The sequence below is a fragment of the Diuraphis noxia genome, unplaced genomic scaffold (genome assembly GCF_037042655.1).
Source record: "Diuraphis noxia isolate RWA-SAM2 unplaced genomic scaffold, SU_Dnox_SAM2 contig0004, whole genome shotgun sequence".
In the NCBI taxonomy this organism is placed as follows: Eukaryota; Metazoa; Arthropoda; class Insecta; order Hemiptera; family Aphididae; genus Diuraphis; species Diuraphis noxia.
In genome coordinates this window covers 23979499-24000876 of record NW_028301714.1, presented here as the reverse complement: position 1 = coordinate 24000876, position 21378 = coordinate 23979499, and the positions used below count along the sequence as shown (strand labels likewise).

Sequence of the window (21378 nt, the reverse complement as noted above, 5' to 3'; positions counted from 1 at the left end):
TAAGAGATCACGAAAATCGATTGTTTCCAATCATATATATAAATTAAAAAAATTAAAAAAATGATCCACTTAATAATTTACAGTTAAAAAGGTGGTGATTCCAATTAAAAAAAGAAAATGTTTATCTCGGGATACTCATTAAATAATACAAAATATTCAAGAATTTTTAAAATATATCTTTGAGTATATTCACTATTTAAGGAAAAAACGGGGATGAGCATACTTAGTGAATATTTATAATATAATATCTATGAGTATTTAAAATGTTAATTTAATAATTAAAAAACAATTCTGACAACATGATATAATTGATTATTATTTAATATTTACTAATTATTGTAAAACTTAAAAGTGCAAGTTTTAATGTGCAAGAACGGCATATTACACAGTTAAGTAAAATGTATTGCGATTACATGTACATTTACGGCATAACTACGTATATAGAAACTAGCAAAGTGAATTGGCGCTCTTTGATAGTTTTTTTTTACTTGAAATATGATGAGTCATACAAGCCGTATTGATCTCCAATTTTAAAAACTTCATTTTCAGAAGTTGCAATAACGTCTAATAATCACAAGTTATTTATTGTTTGAAGTTAATTAAAAATTAGATAAGTACTAATATAATTTGAATAAAGTTTTCTATTTCAAATAATAGATAGAAATAAAAATCTGACTTCACTAAATGATCACTTTTCATTAGGTAGTTTTAAATCGTATAGATTAGATGTATTCAAATTGTGTGTAGCGGCTCACAGAAACATCACGACAGTTTGCAAAGGGAGCCGCGGAAATCAACATCATACCTAAGTCTCATATAATTATTTGCAATCATTATGAAAATGAAAACGACACGCCTTACGACGCGACCATTTGAAGTTTTATTTCTAGTACTAAAGTCACTGTTATTATTACCCATATAACACACGCCATATGAATACAATATCATGCGTTGTTTCAATTTTTTCAAAATATTGTGAACACCCAAAGGAGCCGCGGGATGAAAAAGTTTGAATACCTCTGGTTTAAATGTTATAATTTGATTTTCCTGTAAGACCTCTCAATGGCCATTCGCTTGGATAAAACTAGAAATTGCCCACAATTTACCCCTTAACAAATATCTTAGTTAAGTTAGTTAAGTCAGTAGTAGTAGCAAATAGTTAAGTTAGTAGTTCCGACATCCTTACTAATGTTTAAATTTTTAAATTTTTTAAATATGTTATTTTATTCATACTCCAATTTTTTTAAAGATTATGCATTAATAATCATTCGAATTTAAAATCCAGCTCAGTAATTATTGGTTCTACGTTCGATCATCAATTATTGTTCAACTGTCCAATGTTTGGCAGAGCTTGACAATAGATTCTATCATATAAGTTCTTAAATACTAATCATTATAAAGTCAACTAACTTATTTGTAAGCTTTAATCATTACAGGAAATTAGTTAATTCGTTAATCGTAAATATAATAATTTATTTTAATAAATAATATTATCATGAAGAAAATATTATGTAAATTTTCCACTTGATTCTTTCGTAACCATCAAGGTCGTACAAGATTTGAAATTATTATATTTTTAAAAGGTCTTAAGGCTTTCATTCCATTTTTATAACTTTTACAAGGTATAATTAATTACTACGTCTCATGAAATGGGTGGTTGGTGCAGTTAATAAATAACTTACATTTAGTCTTACAAAAAACACATCACGGCGCAATATATGCAACACTGTGGCTTGCATTCAAACAACTAAACACGGTAGGCGTAGGTTTGATGGTATTGGAACCGGCTATTTATTGAAAAGAAAAAAATGCAGACAGTTGATAGTTATATGATCGTAAAACATTCTGTACTGAAGAAATAACAGCAAATAGTTTGTAAAACCATTTCGACGATACAAAAAATTCATGATAAGAAAAACGATCACGACTCGTACAATAATATAGTTCCGGATATTGATATTGATATATGGATCATTAAAAAAAAGGCATAATAACATTAAAATATAATTATATTATCAGTTTTCCCCGTAAACCAAATTTTGAACTATAAAAATGAGTCAGTTCAGATATACTTAACATACTAGTTTTTAAGACATTTAAAAAATGTCGTGAATTCGGTAAATTCAGTGTATAATTTATTATATTGGAATCAAAAAACGTTAAATGTTAAAACGAATACCTAGTTTGGTACGATTAGTACCTATAAGGCTATAATAAATTGTTCAATCAAATATTAATTGTTTAATATACATAAGTTCATTAAAAGCAAAAGTATACCTAACCGCGAGTGTATAAAGATTAATTTCAGTCGCCTCTAATTCACAATTTTGACAGATTCTCATTTTACGAATAATAAAATAAACTTAATAAATTTATTATGTATCCAATTATTCTGCTATATCCATAATAGGTATTCATATTTTTTATTAGATCATCGAGAGGTTTATTTGGGTTTTAAAAAAGCTTAATACATTTAAAGCCACTAATATTAAGAAAAAATAAAACTATTGTTTTTTTTTAAATAAATAGTTTATATTTATAGTTTAGGTTGTAACTTGTAAACGACAACACCCGTGTACATTTTCAATTAATAAATTCAACGGTGACATAATATAAGCAGGTATATGTCTTAATAACTAATAACACAATATTTTAATATTTTAAATGATACACAGCTTATTATATTGTTAAATGTGTTGTCTGATGTTGAAAAAATTGTGGAAAATATCTACAATTAATTTTATATGAATGTATTTAACAGTATACAAACTTTAATAAACTCGATATGTACTTGTAAGCTTAGTAAAAATATTTATTTTTTTTGTTTTGTTTTGTTTTTTTTTTTTTTTTTTTGATAATCAACGTCTTTAAAATTTCACAAGAAATAAATGTATTGTACAACTCACTCAAATTATAAAATGATAATAACTATTTACACAAGATTACAATAAAGGTAAAAAATAATGATGTTTTTCATTAAAAAAAAAAAAATAATAATAATAATAATAATAATAATAGTCCTAATAAAGTCTAAAAGAAAAACATTCTAAACATTTAAATAACAAGAACATCGTATAAAAAAAAAGAATAATAATAATAAACATTATCGACGTAGTAAAATATTTACACGATAAACATATATTATTAATATTAATATTTATCTTAATGATTTTGGTATAAAAATAATTTAGTTGAATAAAATATAAATAATTTGTAATTTCTGTAGGAAAAAAATGCTCTTCTTTTTTGATTTATTACAACAAAACAAAGAGAAATATATATATAAATAACCTTCAGAAATCGAATACTTAGTTAAAATTGAGTGAAATTCCGCGTAACTTCGTTTTGTCCGCAGAAAAAAAATATTTTAAGAATAATAAATAATATGCATACCTGAATATATTATATTATATATTATCAAAATTTATATTAATGTCGTCGTAATGTTAAAAATATTGACGAATTAATCAAAATAATTTAAAAAAAAAAAAAAAAAATGTCCCTCTGTCATCGGTTATGCTGTCCTCGTGGGTTGGCCAACTAAGGGTGGGATTTTGTGAGCGAGGGTACGTGAGTTTAGTTGGCTGATGGTTGCATACAATATCCGCTATACGTTCGGATGTTCTCCTCCGAGTAGTTCTTACTCTGTATCACTCCCGCGTCCGTGTGATGAGACGGACACCCGTGTTCCGGTGGACACTGACACAGCGTGTTAGTGTTGACCTCGTCCACCATCTCCTGTCGCTTGCGCACCGTGAACAGCCGACAAGGTTCTTTACGCTGGCACCGGAGTCGCTGCAAAACGAAAAGGCAATTCCATATTATAAATAAGGTAGTATACCCAACGCAAAAGAAAAAAATAAATTATCCAAAACGTTTTCATATATAGTGTTAGAACGTTATAATATTATTACGATATTTTTATATTGTATAGGAAAATCGTGAAGTTGGCTTGGATAAAATTAACTAGGTATAACTTTTTTAACTGCACATTGCATAACTACATTTTTTCCCGCTAATTACCAGTCAGTTACTAAGCCTTTTTACACCAATTTCTTCAGAAGAGGGCTCAAATTTCCCTTAGCCTCGCACACCGAGGACGTCCCTTAAACTTTATCTTTATTATTAATATACTTTAAAATCTGACGAAAAATCATGTAGTGTAGTGTGAATAGGTATACGCGTGGCACATATTCAGTGGCGTATTTTAAACTTTTCTGGGCGTGGAAGGAGGTCCAAAATCGTCTTATAATTAAGTGTCTACTTATATATTATTGTGCCTATATTATAACTATAAAATATGAAGTACTGTAATATATGATAAAATACATTTATTCCATTTTTACTTGTAGCTAAAATATGTAGGTAGGTTACGTCTTATAGGATTGTATTTTGTTTAACTATAATTATATCAATAATTATTAATACTTGGTCACTTATACAAGTATATTTCAGTATTTCTAATAATCATTTAAATTTAATTTTCTTTTTCCATAGTCATTTCACTTCCCTCTCCCTCTAATGGTAAAAAAGGCACTAACTTTATTATATTTTACGCCTATACAAAACATAATATAGATATTGCACGTACAAATATGTCCATGTAAAATATTTTTTTTAATGCAATGGGTCTTAGCTTGGAGAAGTATGTTTACCAAAAATACTGCATAGTATACAGATAATAAACTAGCTATAAGTCTTATGCGCAGCAGATAACATTAAATTCATAAGCATTTAAGCAAATAACGCCCACTGACAAAATAATTAATTATATTTATTACGCGAATATTTTGAAAATATAATGCAGCATTTAATTGTTATTTTACATCATCATTGTCGTCCCCTAGTCGCCAATTTTGTTTGTTACTACCTAAATAATGCTTTAGAACGCCACTAAGTCTATTCAATGGTCCCGGATCCTTTGCGAGAGTTAACTCGACGCCATCCAATTATTATTGTTGTTGTTGTTTTGTAGTTTAGACAGAATACACTGTAGAACAAACGATAAATTCATCAGAGCGGTTCACGCGGGCTCGTATCGGTGACGCTCTTATGTGACAATAATAATTAATAGTATTACGTCCCCTCATGAGTACCTGCAGCGGCCACTCAATGAAACGATGACATTATTTTTCCCTTCGAAAAAAAAACCTTTTGTGATGCTCGGAAGGCGTGCTATTATATTATAACGACACCATTGAAATATTATAATATTTTAATATGGAGTATCCGCGTGTCGGTAAATATAGCTTTTCCGGCAAGTACCAGTACGCTTTGCACCGCGAAACATGATTACTCTGGGGGCGCAGACGTTGAATCGGTTAAAACTTTAATAAACGTAAGCGCACGTGGGAGATAAACAAATTTACTGAATCATTTTACTGAATATATTACTCGAGATGGGCCTTTTACACGAATCACGTCTACTCGATGATATATTGTTGGTTGGATTTGGGATTTGATTTTTGGTCATGTTGATTTCTTATGCTTAAAAAAATATTTGATTTTTAAATCAGTGGTTCTCGACCTGTGTGTCGCGACACAATAATTTGTTGCGGAATTAAATGACGTTTGACGCTAACAATTTCTCTTATTTATATTTTACATGTTAAAAGTATTGATATAATATGACATTATTAAGGCGTTATGGTAAAAACCACACAGATAAGAAAAATTAATAACTGTAAAGATAGTCTCATTCTGAATGTACATAATTTATGGGTTTATAGTTGTTAATTTTTCAAAAACCCATTAATTATTTAGGTAAGTGTGTGTTTGGATCTAAACTAGGGTGTCGTCGTAGAAAAAAGTCAAGAAGCACTGCTTAAATGAATAGTCGGCTTCTAAATCACGCATTAGGGATTATTAGCTTGCTAATTATTCATTATTAGATATTTAGTGATTTTTTTATTGCGATTTGTCATATACCTAATTCTCGTACAAATATACTAGGTTTATAATATGCTATAATATTTTATACGAAATATGGGGACGGATAGTAAATATTTTATCGATAGTCAACTAAAAAATAATTATTCGACTGCCGAAGTCTGGTCCTGGAGAGTTAATTTTCATGGTTCAAGATGGCGTCCACTGCGCCTCATGAACCCTCTCTAAAAATCGATTCTTAATTGGACACTTTTTCGACGATTTTAACACACAGTTATACACTAATACTTACGCTTTGCGGGGAACATGCGAACGAGTACTGGTAGCCGATCTGTTTGGACTCGGTCTGGTACGTTTGTCGCTTCAGCAGATAGGCAACCGAACCCTTGGGGCAGTGACAATGGACCGTTTGCAGCGTACCATTTCCCTCACTGCGCAGTGTCCACGCCATGTCGCGGAAGTAACGACATTTGGGCAACATCTTGATTGGCTCGCATAGCTATATAATAGAAATTAAAATATTAATATCGTTTAATAGTAAGCATAATATTATATTATATCAGGGGTGGCTGACTAGCGACTCTCGTCGTAATCGTAAGTGACTCTTGTCTTATTAAAAAGAAAACCAATGTTTATTTATTAGCGATACGATTATAAAATTATATTTTATAGATTGTAAAAAATTGTCTGCATTTTATAAAGACTAGATAATTATTACATCTATCTAAGTATGATATTTGATGTAAAAGTAAAACCACAATCAAAAGTAATATCCCTTACTAATTATAGTACAAATTTATAGTTTAAGTATAAATCTAGCTCCGAAACTACGATTTCAATCTTGGATTTAGATTAATCGACATCTTCCAAAAAAATCACGTGCTCAACAATTTGCTGTAAAAAATTATGGTTAGAAAATAAATTTAAAAAGCCACGGGATACTCCTAATTTAAATAAAAATCAATGCATATTTAAATATAATCTTTAAACTTTAACTACTAAAATCAAAAAATCTGAATAATTTGAATAAATATGCATCATAAAATGAGAATAAAAGGAGGGGTGACGATGCCTTAGGCAATGAACATATAATATGATGTAGTATAGATGCACATTGCACAGTTGCACACATAATAATATATTATTCGGTGCCGTGGGTTCACATGCGCGTAGATTTAAGCATACAAATCATTAACAGCAGTCGCCAGTCTACATTGTGTTGATAACAAAAACAGGCGGGGAAGCGTACTATACATTTATTTTATTTTTTTCACTTATTGAAATCTTATCGAAATTGAAACGATCGATCAAACGGAATGATTCTGACGGGTCTGTTATTCGTTATTACAATACTGTGCGCGTGATGCACACACATAATATAAACTATATAATAATATATTATACATGATATATATTACAATAATGTTATAGTTATAGTATTATATTGTGGGATATCGGCGGCGCACAAGGCGCTTTCGAGCAGAGTAGCGAGCGAGCGCGTAAGGCCCTTAGCCGCGATGGATTTTCATATTTTATGTTTCTTTAATCTCTCTTTTTTCCTTTTTCTTTTTTTACCTTGAACTGCCTCGTTTTGTCGGTGATGGTGTGCCCATCAGCCGGCGACAGCATTTGCGAGCACGGCGGCACGCCCGACGGACACCTGCACTGCCTCTCCACCCACGGCCATTGATACATGTCCACCTTGCTGCACACCGCCCACTTTTCGCACACCGGCAACTCTTCCTCCGAGCTCTGAAAAAAAAAATAAAAACACAGATGCGATTATTACACGTGCGTCAAATTACGAAACGCGTACCTACCTATAATATATGTGGTAAGGATATATACAAATTAATAACGACAACATGACGACGATGGAAATAAAATTAGTAAACCAGTCGTATCATAACAATATTATTATGATACGCGCGCGCGTAGGGTCGCACCCACTTGGTGTGGAGAAATTTCTTATGAAATTGCAATATAGATATGTACCTCAATACCTGTATTATATTATTAACATCATCATTATTATGTGCGTGTGTGTGTCCATATAATATTACAATACCCACCCAGTCCCGAAATAAATAGAAATTATAAAATGGACTATTAGAATAATACTATGTTTAAGTAGTGAGCGCATACGACGTAATAATTTAATATTGTAGTATTACGATGTGAGTGATTTAACTTCGCGTGGTGAATGGTTCAGTTGATATGGTTATTCTATTAGTTACGTCATAGTTCTGTTATGATTGGTGATTTTGACTGTTTTTATACGGTATTTTAATTTAGGTATATCAATTTTTTGCCCACCTATTGTTTATATCACTAGAACACTAAATTGATTTTCATACAGTGCAGTTATCTGCGACGATCAGTAAGTTATGATGTCATCGAATAAGTGAAATATTCGTGTTTAATTATTATTTCATATATTTAACGATTCGATCAAAACGTTTATCGTAAAAATACAGACGTCAATGATGGTATAGCCTCTATAATAATATATGAGATAACATACGTATTCATCTATCGTATCTACTAGTTACTACAAACAAATCATATTATGGATATAAAAAAAAAAAAAAACTGCTAAATCAAATCTTAGTCGCACGCGATATTAAACGTAAAAAAAGATGATTAATTTATTACACAATTTAGAATGTACTGTCACGTGTTATAATATCACTTATACAGCAATTATTGATGTTAATGAAATCTGTTTGTCATTTATCACAAATAGTTCATTTAAACATCATTTTTTTTTTCTATAATATTGTGGCGTAATAATTTGCTGCGCATGACAAGTTACAACAACAGTCAGTATTATTATACAGAAATGAGATATATGCATATATAAAGTACATAATAATTAATAATATTTTTGTGGAAATTATTTAAACTATCTATAGTAGGTACTATAAAAATGTATTCAAAACGTGTTTTCTACGAGATAAAAAATAAGGTGACTTAATGCATTTTTTTTTAAGTAGGTCATTATTTTCAATGTTGTCAAGATTATCAGAATACTTTATGTAACCACTTTGTCATTCTTTATATTTTTTGATAAACTTTGGTGCCAATTAATACACTATCTTAGTCGATATTTCATATCACAACTCGTCTAGACGTGTGCGCAGAATTACAATTGTAGTGCATCACATATAGGTAACTACTTTAAAACGACCCATTGTTTGTGATAACCTTTTATGAATGTGCTAGGTGATAATACTAATGAGTGTAAGATTTTTCATAAAAAATAAACATTTATTAAAAACTATGGCATGTATCGACGTGGCTGCATCTGTGTGGTATATTTTTATTTTGGCCAAATACATATCTTTATTAAGTATTCACTATTCATAACCGATATTCGTAAGAGGCGAATAGCTTTTATAGGAATCGTTATAGTACCTATTGACTATTTAAGATTGTCGTAGCAAGTACAACCATTATACCACTCAATTACAATCGGTCTTTAACGGTGCCCAAATAGAGTAAAAGTACAGTTTAAAGTTCTGAAATTTATTATTACCATTTAATTTGTAAAAATTAACGACTGAATAGTAAGGACAACATAGATATATTATGTATCTAAATATATAATTATAATATTTATTAAGTTATTTGCCGCGATCGACGACCGAAACACTCCACCGAGAAAGATATTTGCCCATTTGGTAGTATACAGAAAACAAGTTATTGAATTTCCAACTCGTAACATTCGTCCAGTATTATAATTTATAAGACATTTGGATTAAGAAGAAGACACCACGCCGAGGTTTATTATCTCGCTGTCTCTCTCCACACGTGTAATCTTATGGCGTGAAATCGAGTTGACGTAGATGAGTCAAAAAAATTATCTTTTTTTAAACTAAATAGCAGCTAGGTATTTTACACAGAATTAAAAGAATATGGTATGATACATTTTTAAATTAATTATGTGCAATATTTATTTAAATTAAATAGTAAAATAAACAATAAAATTATAAAGTGTCTACGAGTAGAGTTACTAAAATACTATTTAAATTTCTAAAAACTCCATATAATATTATTATCGAAGACCATATTTATATGCCTATAAATTATTGTATTATTATACCATATTATATTATTAGGGTTCTATATATTACATTTTAGTATTCATTAACGGAATAACCAAACGGTAACAACAAACAATAGATGCCATTGTTTTAGGTATGCCTATATATTAGTGGCCAGCAACCTTTGTGGGATCTTTGGCCATATTCAAAAATTAAAAAAGTTTCACGGTCCATTTTGAACAAAAATAAAAATGTTAAAGTCTTATTTGAGAGAACGTTTTAAAACACCTATAAATATAAAATGCGTGTCGTATGAAGTACAAGCCTGACGTGGCCTGCTTACCAAAGATTCATGTGACATGCAGTAAGTTCGTTTATATTGAACGTAGTGAAAAACGTTGTAAGACATAGTCATCACTCAACATGTGCAAAATTAAAAGATTTTACAGCACGTGCAACACTATTCCAACATTATGTAAAATCGCGATCGAAAATAATAACAATAATAATCAGACAAAATATGCTTAAAATAAAATATATCAATATAAAAATATAATATGTGCTGTCATTTAATTTTAGCTGTTTCCATACACATGTTGTGTATATAGCGTTTGTTCATACAGAATAATAGGCCGTGTTAATTGTTATATACTTGTCTTCTCCAGTGTGATTGCGTTGAGGAGATGACATGAACGAGTGCAAGGATAGGAGAAAACCACAGAATCTAGATTTCGTTAAAGTACAATGAGCTTTCGTATAGTAAATAGGTGAATGGGTAATGACTGTATGCGATATTATATAACATAGACATTAGACAATAGTAACTGGCTATTTACATAATAATAATAAGTATAATATAATATTGTATTTGGGTTATTATGTATTTTTAGTGTGAGCGAAAAAAAATAAAAATAGCTCACATGATCAAAACGATACGTTATGGTATATAATATAATAAGCTCTCATGAATAAAGAATAAAAAATAATAAAATGTATCAATCTCCGTACTTATGTTATATGATATGTATTATGTGTGTAATATATGCACGTAGGTATAGGTAAGTGTACAAATCGTTTGTTATTGTTATCATATTCTTTTTATTTGGTTCTATTCAAAGAGAGCATAAATTGTAATTACAATAATTTTGTAGTAGAAGGATTGTATTTATATGTATATATTGTTTCCTCGCGCTATTTTTGCGTTGTAACTTTTACCATAGACGATAATATTATGTACTTATACAGCGAACGCACCGTATTAAGATGATAATATAGATAGAAAACCACACGTAGCACTAACTACTTTTTTAAGTTTTTTAACGATCAAAATATTATTACAATATATACGCATGATATAATCAACGTTGGCACATTATGATTAATATGTGACTCAAATTATTATTATTATTAAATACGTTTGTCACCGAAAACGGCGGTGGCGCGTGTCGTTTTAAAAATTGCATATAATTCGGTCGGACATCCGCACCGCGAACACGTTTTTACCAACAAACAATAATATAATCATAATATTATACTGTTCGACACGTCGGTAAAGTTTGTAATTGTTATTCGAAGTGTTATTTTCTTTTTACTCTTGTTATCACAATAATAAAATATGTCTCAACATGCATACGATAAGTTACCGTAACGTCCGTAACTGTGCATACTACATATTATATTGTATACGAGGTGACTACTTTACTTTTCTATATATCTAAAGAATTTGAAGTTGGCTTTCTCTATCTCTGAAAATCAAATTTTCGTGGATTTGGATTGTTAAAATCAAAATAAATCTCACTTCCTATTCCGTCAATAGTTATAGTTTACACAGATAATATAATATAATACAGACCGATTCACGTCAAACCCTATATTACCATAAGTAACCTATAAAGTAGAAACCACGAGCCACCATATTTTAAAGTTGTTTGCACGGCGTATACCATTAATGATGTAAACTTCAGAGAGGTTATGTATTATGCTTATTCCGGTTCCGTTGCAATTAAATAAAAATAAAAAATGTCGATAATAATGACAATTTTACAATAATATGACGACGTCGTATTTGGCGTCGAAACGTGTTACGTCATTGCATTTTGTTATTGCACATGCACATTTCCGTGCGAAACTGCGAAATGTACGCGCTATTAATTTTTAGTAATGTTTTTTTTCCACATCGAAATTCTATCGTCCCACGTGACGTTATTTGTACACGGTGATGGTGACATGATAATATATATTATATTATGCATTATAAATGTATATATTTGTGCATACACTTGCGTCGTTATTTGGTGATTAAAATTTGATTTGGCACGATTTTTTACCTAGTCCACCCCCTTAAAAAAAATTGATCGCATCGGCCCTGTTGGCATCAATTCAAGTATTCGACACATCTGCGGCGCAAGACGCAAACAAATACATTGCGCAAAAAACACACAAACACACTCACATTATACACGTTATATAATAAATATTAAAATTGTTTATCATATTTATATACGCACGTGCATTACGAGGGACTACGCGATGCTCGTGTATATCTAGGTATTAGGTATATCATTAAAATATTTGTGCATTGTGCACATAATATGAAACTACACATATTAAGTATATTGACATATTGTACCTATAATTTTTATAATATACCTATTTACGATATTTTATTTTTATCAAACTAATGCACCATGTATAGTCAGTAACGGATCCAGAAGTTGATTCAGGGGTTGTTCATGGAGAGGGGTTGGTTTTTTAAAAACAATTTTATGACACGAATAACTAATACCTAATAATTACTTATATATAAAATTTAAAAATATGAATTATGAGAGACTATTGTGAAATTATAATTCCGGAAAACATGGTCTAAATCTCTAAATTATAATTATATTACAACCATATGAAGCTTATACTATAAACAGAACAAACAATTATAGACTATTAGAATTAGATATACGATAAAAAAAACGGTTCATGAGCTAGGCCAACCCCCCCCCTCCACGGCCTTGTATACCCACCATTGACAGCAATAAGTACACACGCGTTGTATGATAACGTCTAACATAAGTATTTTACATTTGTACAGGAATTACTCTAATATATTGCCTGCTGGCTAATGGATTCTCCATGTGTGTAATCACAATAATACAACGTAATGTATACATGACACGATGACACATGTCGTTATTGTGTTAATGTACCTAACCTATATATCGCAGTGTACTGATACCATTTTTTAGAGGCACCTTAAGATTTTTTTTTTTTTTTATTAAAAATATATTACAATCTGTTTACACATAAAACAATAAGTAACAATGATGAGTGATTTAATGATTTAAAGAAGACATGTCACACATGAAGAGGAGACTGTCCAGTGACAGAACCTCAGAAAATTTGAGTTCAGGCTTTGAAATTTATTTTATTTGAGATTTGTTATAAACAAAAAAACATTATATATTTTTACAAGATTTAGTACGTTTAATTAATAATTAAAATAGAAACGAAAAGGTAACAATTCCAAAAAGTTACCTAGGGCATTTTTACGCGTCCTTTGTTAAATATATTATATATTATTTTAGAGTAAATGTATTATTTCTAGAGACTATAGAGTTTACATATGCATAAAATAGTTTTACAAGTCCATCATTATTCATTGTGAATAAAGTTTCTGGGAGAGTGTGTGACTAAGCGTACCCCTTCGGACTCCCACCGCCCCTCACATCATAACTACGACACTGACACTGAACATTGTAATTTATAATAATACATTATAGAATTTGTGAATACGCATCAAACGTCTTTCCGAGTCTATAACATCTGCTGCTACAGGAAATCCACTGGACATAATAATATACGTTTATACTGTTGTGTAACTCTTAGTACATAATATACTATTATGGAGTCGGGACATTTTAGTTAGGTAAAACGACCGTATGCTATGTATTATGTTTTCCCGGTTTCATTCATAATATAAAATGTATAATTGATGATGTTATAATAATACATACTAACTATTATATCACAATATATAGTTATATGCTTAGGATTTAAATTTTTATGCGTAATATTTTATTTTATATTTTTATAAGATACGATGTAAATTTCGATTTTATTGGTCCGTACTTATATAATGTTCTTAAATTATTAATAGCGATATCGAATGTATTATTGTGCCTTTTTTCGTTTTCATTAGGCTATATCAGTTAAAAATAATATAACAATTATATCTGTTTTGTTTATGAATGAATACAATAATAATTGTGTTAATATACTCGTGTTATAAATTTAAATTACCTATACTTGAACCTATCGATTAACATAATTTTGTAATATTTTGATTTTAAATCATTATAGAAGGTATTTTCAGAATTATTTTAATATTGAATTAAAATTCGGATATATGGTATTATATTATATACTAATAATCTAGTATGCTACATAGTTGTAGACTGAGATGAATTGTCTATAAAGACTCCACAGCAATTTCATAAAAGGTAATATTATCAAAAACTGTTCTTAGGTACTACAAAATATTATGTTCCTACAACTGAAAACTTTTATGTTTTATAAACAGTTATATTATTATACTCTATCTCGGACGTCAAAACAAAGAGAACAAAACAACATTAGCACGGAACATCCCGCAGAAGGCTATAATAATATGTAAGTAATAGTATATTTGAGATGTAAAAAAAACCATCATTATCGTATTTGAAACCGTCTATCTACAATTCGAGAAAAAAACGATCAAAAAAATAATAGTAATAATAAAAATAACTTCATACACACACACACATAATATACACACGCAATGTCAGTGGCTTATATATATTATAATTGACCAGATGGTGGTTACGATAGAAAACTCAGAGAAACGTTGAAAAATGTCAAAGATGATGAGGTAAAAAAAACCAAAATAGGTATGTACACTCGTATATATATATATATATATATATATATATATAAATTAATATGATTCAATACATATTTTATATAGAATATATGCGATACGCAACAATGTACTGTAACGACGGCCGCGCGACAGGAAGAATGAAAAAACGAGCACGCGCTAACGTGTTTTTTTTTTTATTGAATCGTCGCCGTCGCCACCGCCGGTCGCAGTCGATTTTCATTGATGCGACGACGGCGCGGCGTAAAAAGATCGGTCTGTGAGCGTCAGTGAATGGTCCAGGCGATTTGTGTGAGGGTGGGGAGGGGGGTTGCAGTGAATGGGTTAGGGGAGCGGAGCGGTTTCCAACAGTCTGGCGGGACGGGGCGGAGCGGGTACATGGTTTTAATATATTTCGTTCTTTTTTTATTATTATTATTTTTATTCTGTTTTGAACGGACTCTGCGCGGGCGGGCTAGGGTGGATTGCTGCCAGAGGGAGGACGCGTTTCGGTAGGGGAAACCGCTGCCTTCTCGGACGAACGAGAGAGATCGTCACCGCACGGGTCCGCGACGTCGGAAACGCTGTAAGGAGCGCGCGCGCGCACAGCGGATCGCACGTGACATTCCATTCACGGAACGAACGGTCGGACAATCGCGCGCTGCCGCCGCCGCCACCCGGGATCAATGCCGTGCGACCGGTTCCGTCTTCGCGCGGGGCGGCGAAGGGTTTCCGTGCGCGCGCTCGGAACTGGTTTTCCTCTGCTCTCCCGGCTTGCACGACTCGACCGAGTACGTTCCGTCCATTATATACACACAGCAGCCGCGGTACACATTATTATTATTATTGTTGTATTCCGTGAGCGCGCGCGCGTGTGTGCAGCGCTCGATGCGCGCCAAAAAAATTATAACCGGAAACGCGACGTCACGGTCGGACACACCACCTCACCTGTTTCCTCTGGCCGCGCGCGCGCTAGCGACGAGATGACGACGACGCGGCGACCCATCAATCACCTGTAGCCTGCCGCCGTGATTGACAACTCATATATAATAATATACTCGCATATACTCACACACATATAGCGTGCACCGGTTTAATGTTCACGTTTGCTCTCGCGCTGATAAATGTAATAGTAATGAGTAATACGAATCGGTATCGGGATATCAGCGTATATTATTATAATATCATCGTGAAATGTATGCGTTGCAGTGGGTACGACGGGCTAATATATTTTTTTAAGGTCAAGTCGCGTTTATAACCACGCGAAACGTTCGTGATCGATACCGATATATAATAATATAACAATATCGTATAATAAATTCTGATGGAACGATCACGACTGCAAGCCGCGATGTTGTTGCTGTAGAATAATATAATATTGTGCACGTGTATTCACCGTAAAGAAATCTATGGTTATTATTATTATTATTTGCATATATGACAACGATACGAGGAAGTGCGCACCACCCCATACCATAACACGTGGGGCCACCCGCCAGTGGTTGAAAATGCGCGACGACGATCGTGGGAGAATTTTTCTATGCTTTTTTCGCGGTAAACAATCGGAATAAAAACAACTACCGCGCGCCATTCAACAAGACGACGACGACAATAGCGCGCAGGAAGAAGAGGAACTCGCCGAATATATACGTATACCCACCTATATATATAATATTATTTAGTATATAATAATATATAATAATATATGCGCAGTGGTTGTACACACATACACACATATATATATACAAGTATGAATATGATAGGTATATGTGTATAAATATAATAATAAGTATATGTATGTATATATGTAGGGTCGGTCGTCACTGAATGTGTTCGCCGATTGTCCTTATTCGTCGGCTATATAGGCGCGCTGCAGCTGTCGGTCGGGGTTACTTGCGCGTGTACCTATATTTATAATATATATAATCGCGCCCCGGCACAGATCGCGGCAAGTGTACATACATTATGTTATTATTATATATAAAAATACATTGTACCTATTATGCGTATACCATGATAACCTAGTTTTTCGACGCGTCCTTTTTTTTCTTCAAAGTCGACGTGTATCTCCTACGTATTATGCTTATGTATATGTATATAAACGCGGCAGACGTGGTCGGCTGCTATTTTATATAATATACTGACCTAAATATTATATTATATTATAATATTGTAATATAGTGGCGCCACTCATAATCGTCGTCCACATATAGGTAATATAATATATTATGATGCGTGTAATTACCTGCATAAGTATCTATATGTATCAAATATACAGATATAGATACCTATTATATAGGTATTAAAGATTTTGGAATACGTTTCGTTTGGTGACGGGGCGCCATACAACCCTCGACCAGACAAATTCTGCAGTGTCCCGCGGAATCGTACAGTTCGTGAAGCTTTCCGTGGATACGCCATCGAGATTTCGAAACGTATAGTATTATATTATTATAACGACTTCAATCTTGTCATGTACTTATATAAATATAATATACAAGTAGGTATCCTACAGCGAGCCGCACGCACTGCAGATAGGTACATATATATAATATTATACAGGCGACGGAGATTCCGACGGGTTTTCTAACGGCGAGAGAGAACGTCGGCGCGGCGGACGACCGGAAGCGTACGGAACGCAAAGCGAAAAAAAGAGGAATGCCGTGAAATATTTTCATGTAAAAAGATGTTGAAATATCCGATTTGTATTGTAATGCGCCTAGCGCATACGTCATAATAAATCGGTACAATTTTGTTTTTTTCGCCGTATACATAATATTATTATCTAGCTCGCACGTTTGTCTATAAACAAACACATATTATATAGGTATAAGGTGCACACATAATGCGAAGGGCCGTCGTCGTCGCGGAGACGGTGACCGGAATATACGCCCCTGTGTACAGGAAATGACAGGTTTCAGACGCGATTTGGGCGCCACTCGATCGCACATAAAGATACATATATATTGTACCTATATACATATGCCCGGTCGCCGCGCCGCCGCGTAATCGAGGTCCGTCGCCACTACAAACATATATCGCAGTCGCCTGCACTCACTCGCCGTCGCATGCACTGACGCCGCACCGTGCGGGGGCACGTCCGCGTAATAATAATAATAACGACGTCGGATAACCGCGCTTGGCGCCGGTCGTGAACTGAGAAAAACGGCGTGCCTACACATCTATATATATATATATATATATATATATATATATATATAGGATATTCAGGTATATACAAACACACACACACACATATATTCGTATACAATATATAAGTATGTACCTATACATTGTCTATATACATAAAAGTATGTAACTATAAGTCTATAAGTAAATACGATGTCTATATCGTGTATTTAGGTATATATGATATATATATATGATGTCTATGTGATGTCTTCGGAAACGCGTTTCGCCACGCTCGGCGCGCCTAACCTAAAGACGAGTCTATTGCTAAAGACGACGACGACGACGGCCACGACCAGCCGTGCCGGGACGAGCGAACGCAATTCATTATTGGACGCACCTTAATGTGCAGTCTACCCTACGATGTACGATAATATAATAATACATTGTATAATAGCCTACACATACTTATCCGCCCCCTTTTACCCCTCTAACAGCAAGACATTTCTTTAATTTTTTTTTTTTTTATCGACCATCGCCCTTGCACACGTTCAAATATATGTAATACGCGTCGTGCTGTTTAAAACCTTGACCGGTGGTCCCCCAAAATTGTAGCCAGTGGTCGAGATTTATCTCGCCAGCAAACAAGACATATTTTATTTTTTTATTTTGTCATACCGATTTGGACAAATTTTATAAGTTATAAGACTTTCATTTTGATGGACCCTATCAAAACTTTCACAAATTCCTAAAGTGGCTCTCCGAAAATATAAACTGATGGTGATCCATGACCTAGACTATTAAAATCGGCACCTCGTCCGTCAACTACTGTTTTACCCACGATACGCTTTTCTTTATGACGTAATTGTATTATTATAATACGCGCGTATATATGTGACATATATTATTAAAAGGTACATATAAATATATCATAGCTACTAGTATAAGATAGTGCCACACCGGATTATAGTTATGATGAGCTGCCTACATAATAAATACACGAACGTCACGAACTCAATCTTTTTTATACTATTTCTTACATAATATATTCATATATCGTGATGATTACATCATGAGCATTTTATAACTTTAAATTTTCCGAATTTTAGTGCTCCGTTGGTTTTAGTTATATATTTATTTTCTACGTTAATTGTTTGTGATGTTAAGAGTATAGGTAATATAGCTCTTAACTATTTAGGTTAGCAGTAGAGGCAGGAACCGGTGGTTATACTTATCATTGATAAGTTGTCAACTGTTTAATAATTTACTCTAGTAGAATATTTAATGAATAATTCATACACAAATTTTACATTTCAAGTGTCTACAAATTACTCAGAAAGTATGAACAGTTTTAATCGTTTAAAAAGATTTAAATTATTACAGAACGTCTAGATTTATAAAAGTTTTATGAACATTTTAAAACTCTACACAATTATTTTTTTCTGAACTATTTCGAAATCGATATTTTGATCAAAAATACATCCTCGTTTACAGCAATTTTTTTTTATTAACTTTTCCTAAATACGTAAAAAAAAATTGCTGTCTGAATGACCTATCTTTATACCCCAGAAGTACCAATAGTGATAATATTCTTTTCGACATCACTCTCAAATCGCAATACTTTATTCTGCTCCAAAACGCGATGACATAAAAACAAAAAGACACACATTGATTATAATGTATTATAAAATCATTTATACATTCCTCGCTCTGACCGTGATCTAAAAAAATCCACGTTAGGTTAAAATCCACGGTTTTAAATCAATATTGGTACATTTCTTAACTCTGTGCTCAGAATCCAAAATAGGTAAGTTTGTAAGCAATATAGGAAGCGATGATAGTCTTTTCTTGCCTCTGCGAAGATTTTTTTAGCCACGTGCAGTGTATATCATAATATACATATTATACATACATCTATATACGCGTTCGAACCGGATCGACTGCATACATAATATGCTATATAAACCACGGTCGAACATTTTATAGCGTTAGTCTATAGAATTTGTATTTACTTCTTTCGGTTCAATATTCGTTAATAAACATAAAATTATTTGCCTATGCGTGCTCGTTTTGACCTATATATACGTATATTATATACATTATGTATGTAAATAATAAGTCATTATAAATTGTTTAATAATATAAATATTAATATTGTACATAATATAGCATATAAATTTAAAATTGTGATTCGATTTTACTACGTTGGCGCCACTTTCTCAAGAGTTAATGTCAAAGTTCAAAGTTGTATATTATATACTATTTATTTATTCCGTGATAACGTATCATAAATCCTTGAGTATCAGCTGACCACATCACATCACGATAATATACTTTGCGTCTTATCACATAAATGGTGTAAATTAATTTATGCAGACTACCTATATATATATATATATATATATATATATATATATATATATATATATAATATACAGTGGCGTATTTAGGGGGGGGGGGGGGGTTCAACCCTTGGTTCGAGCTTAACTAATTAGAATTTAAAAGTGAGTGTTGAAATATTAATTTTATTTTGTAACCCCCCCCCCCACCAAAAAAAAAAAAATTAATTTATATATACGCCATCGATAATAATATAATATATATGCCTATATATAATAAATAATACATAGTATATATATATATACGGATTACGAGTTGATTCATATAAACCATGATCATCTTTCTCTATAATTACACAATTATTAAAAAATTGCTTGAAAACCATTTATTTTCAAGTAAATAGTAGGTATACTAAGATTATATATATGTGTATTGTATGTGTGTGCGTGTGTGTGTGTGTAAATAAAATTATTTTTTGTAGTTAAATACGTATATACGTGCTCCACAATTTATAGTACCTATATACATTATACAAATATACAGAATGGTTTTTACTGCGGAACTTGTATTCAAGTATTTCAGACTTCAGTGCTCTGCTATTACGAAACTTCTACATATTTTTATACTCTATACGTAAACTAAAATTAAATTGTTTAACCAAAAGCTGATTATTTAGGCTAATTTACACATTGTGATGTGGATGAGGTTGGGCCGTTGGGGGTAAACTGTCCTTGCTCAACAAGTCCGCATAAGATTGCATGCGCCAGCTACGGAGAACGTTGTCGTTGTATCAATCAAAATCAATTAGACGATTATGTAGAACGAACATTTTTTTTTCATTAGCCATGTATGTCACGCACGATGTGTCTTATTATTGTTTATTATTAGTCAGTATTACATTACGGATTGATTGTCGTATACTGCTGAGTACTGGTTATTGTATTGAAATTGTAATCATACTATAAATATTATGATAAATCGGTAATCAATAATTTTTTTATGAAACTCGTCACATTACCTACACCCTCCCCATCGCAATACACAAGTGGGATTTCTAGCTATACAGTTGTATATAATATTAACCAG

At 32.1% G+C, this 21378-nt stretch overlaps 1 protein-coding gene across 1 annotated transcript in view; it reads right to left on the bottom strand.

The window, feature by feature from the left end:
* Positions 1 to 2791: 2791 nt before the first annotated feature.
* The window catches only part of aos (protein argos), a 28094-nt gene continuing 9507 nt past the window's right edge, over positions 2792 to 21378 (bottom strand). The window contains exons 2-4 of the mRNA XM_015509839.2: positions 7465 to 7641; positions 6182 to 6388; positions 2792 to 3795 (exon numbers count right to left, since the gene is read on the bottom strand). Coding sequence (XP_015365325.2) covers positions 3577 to 3795; positions 6182 to 6388; positions 7465 to 7641 — 603 coding nt within the window. The 3' untranslated portion in view covers positions 2792 to 3576. The remainder of the gene's footprint in view (positions 3796 to 6181; positions 6389 to 7464; positions 7642 to 21378) is intronic.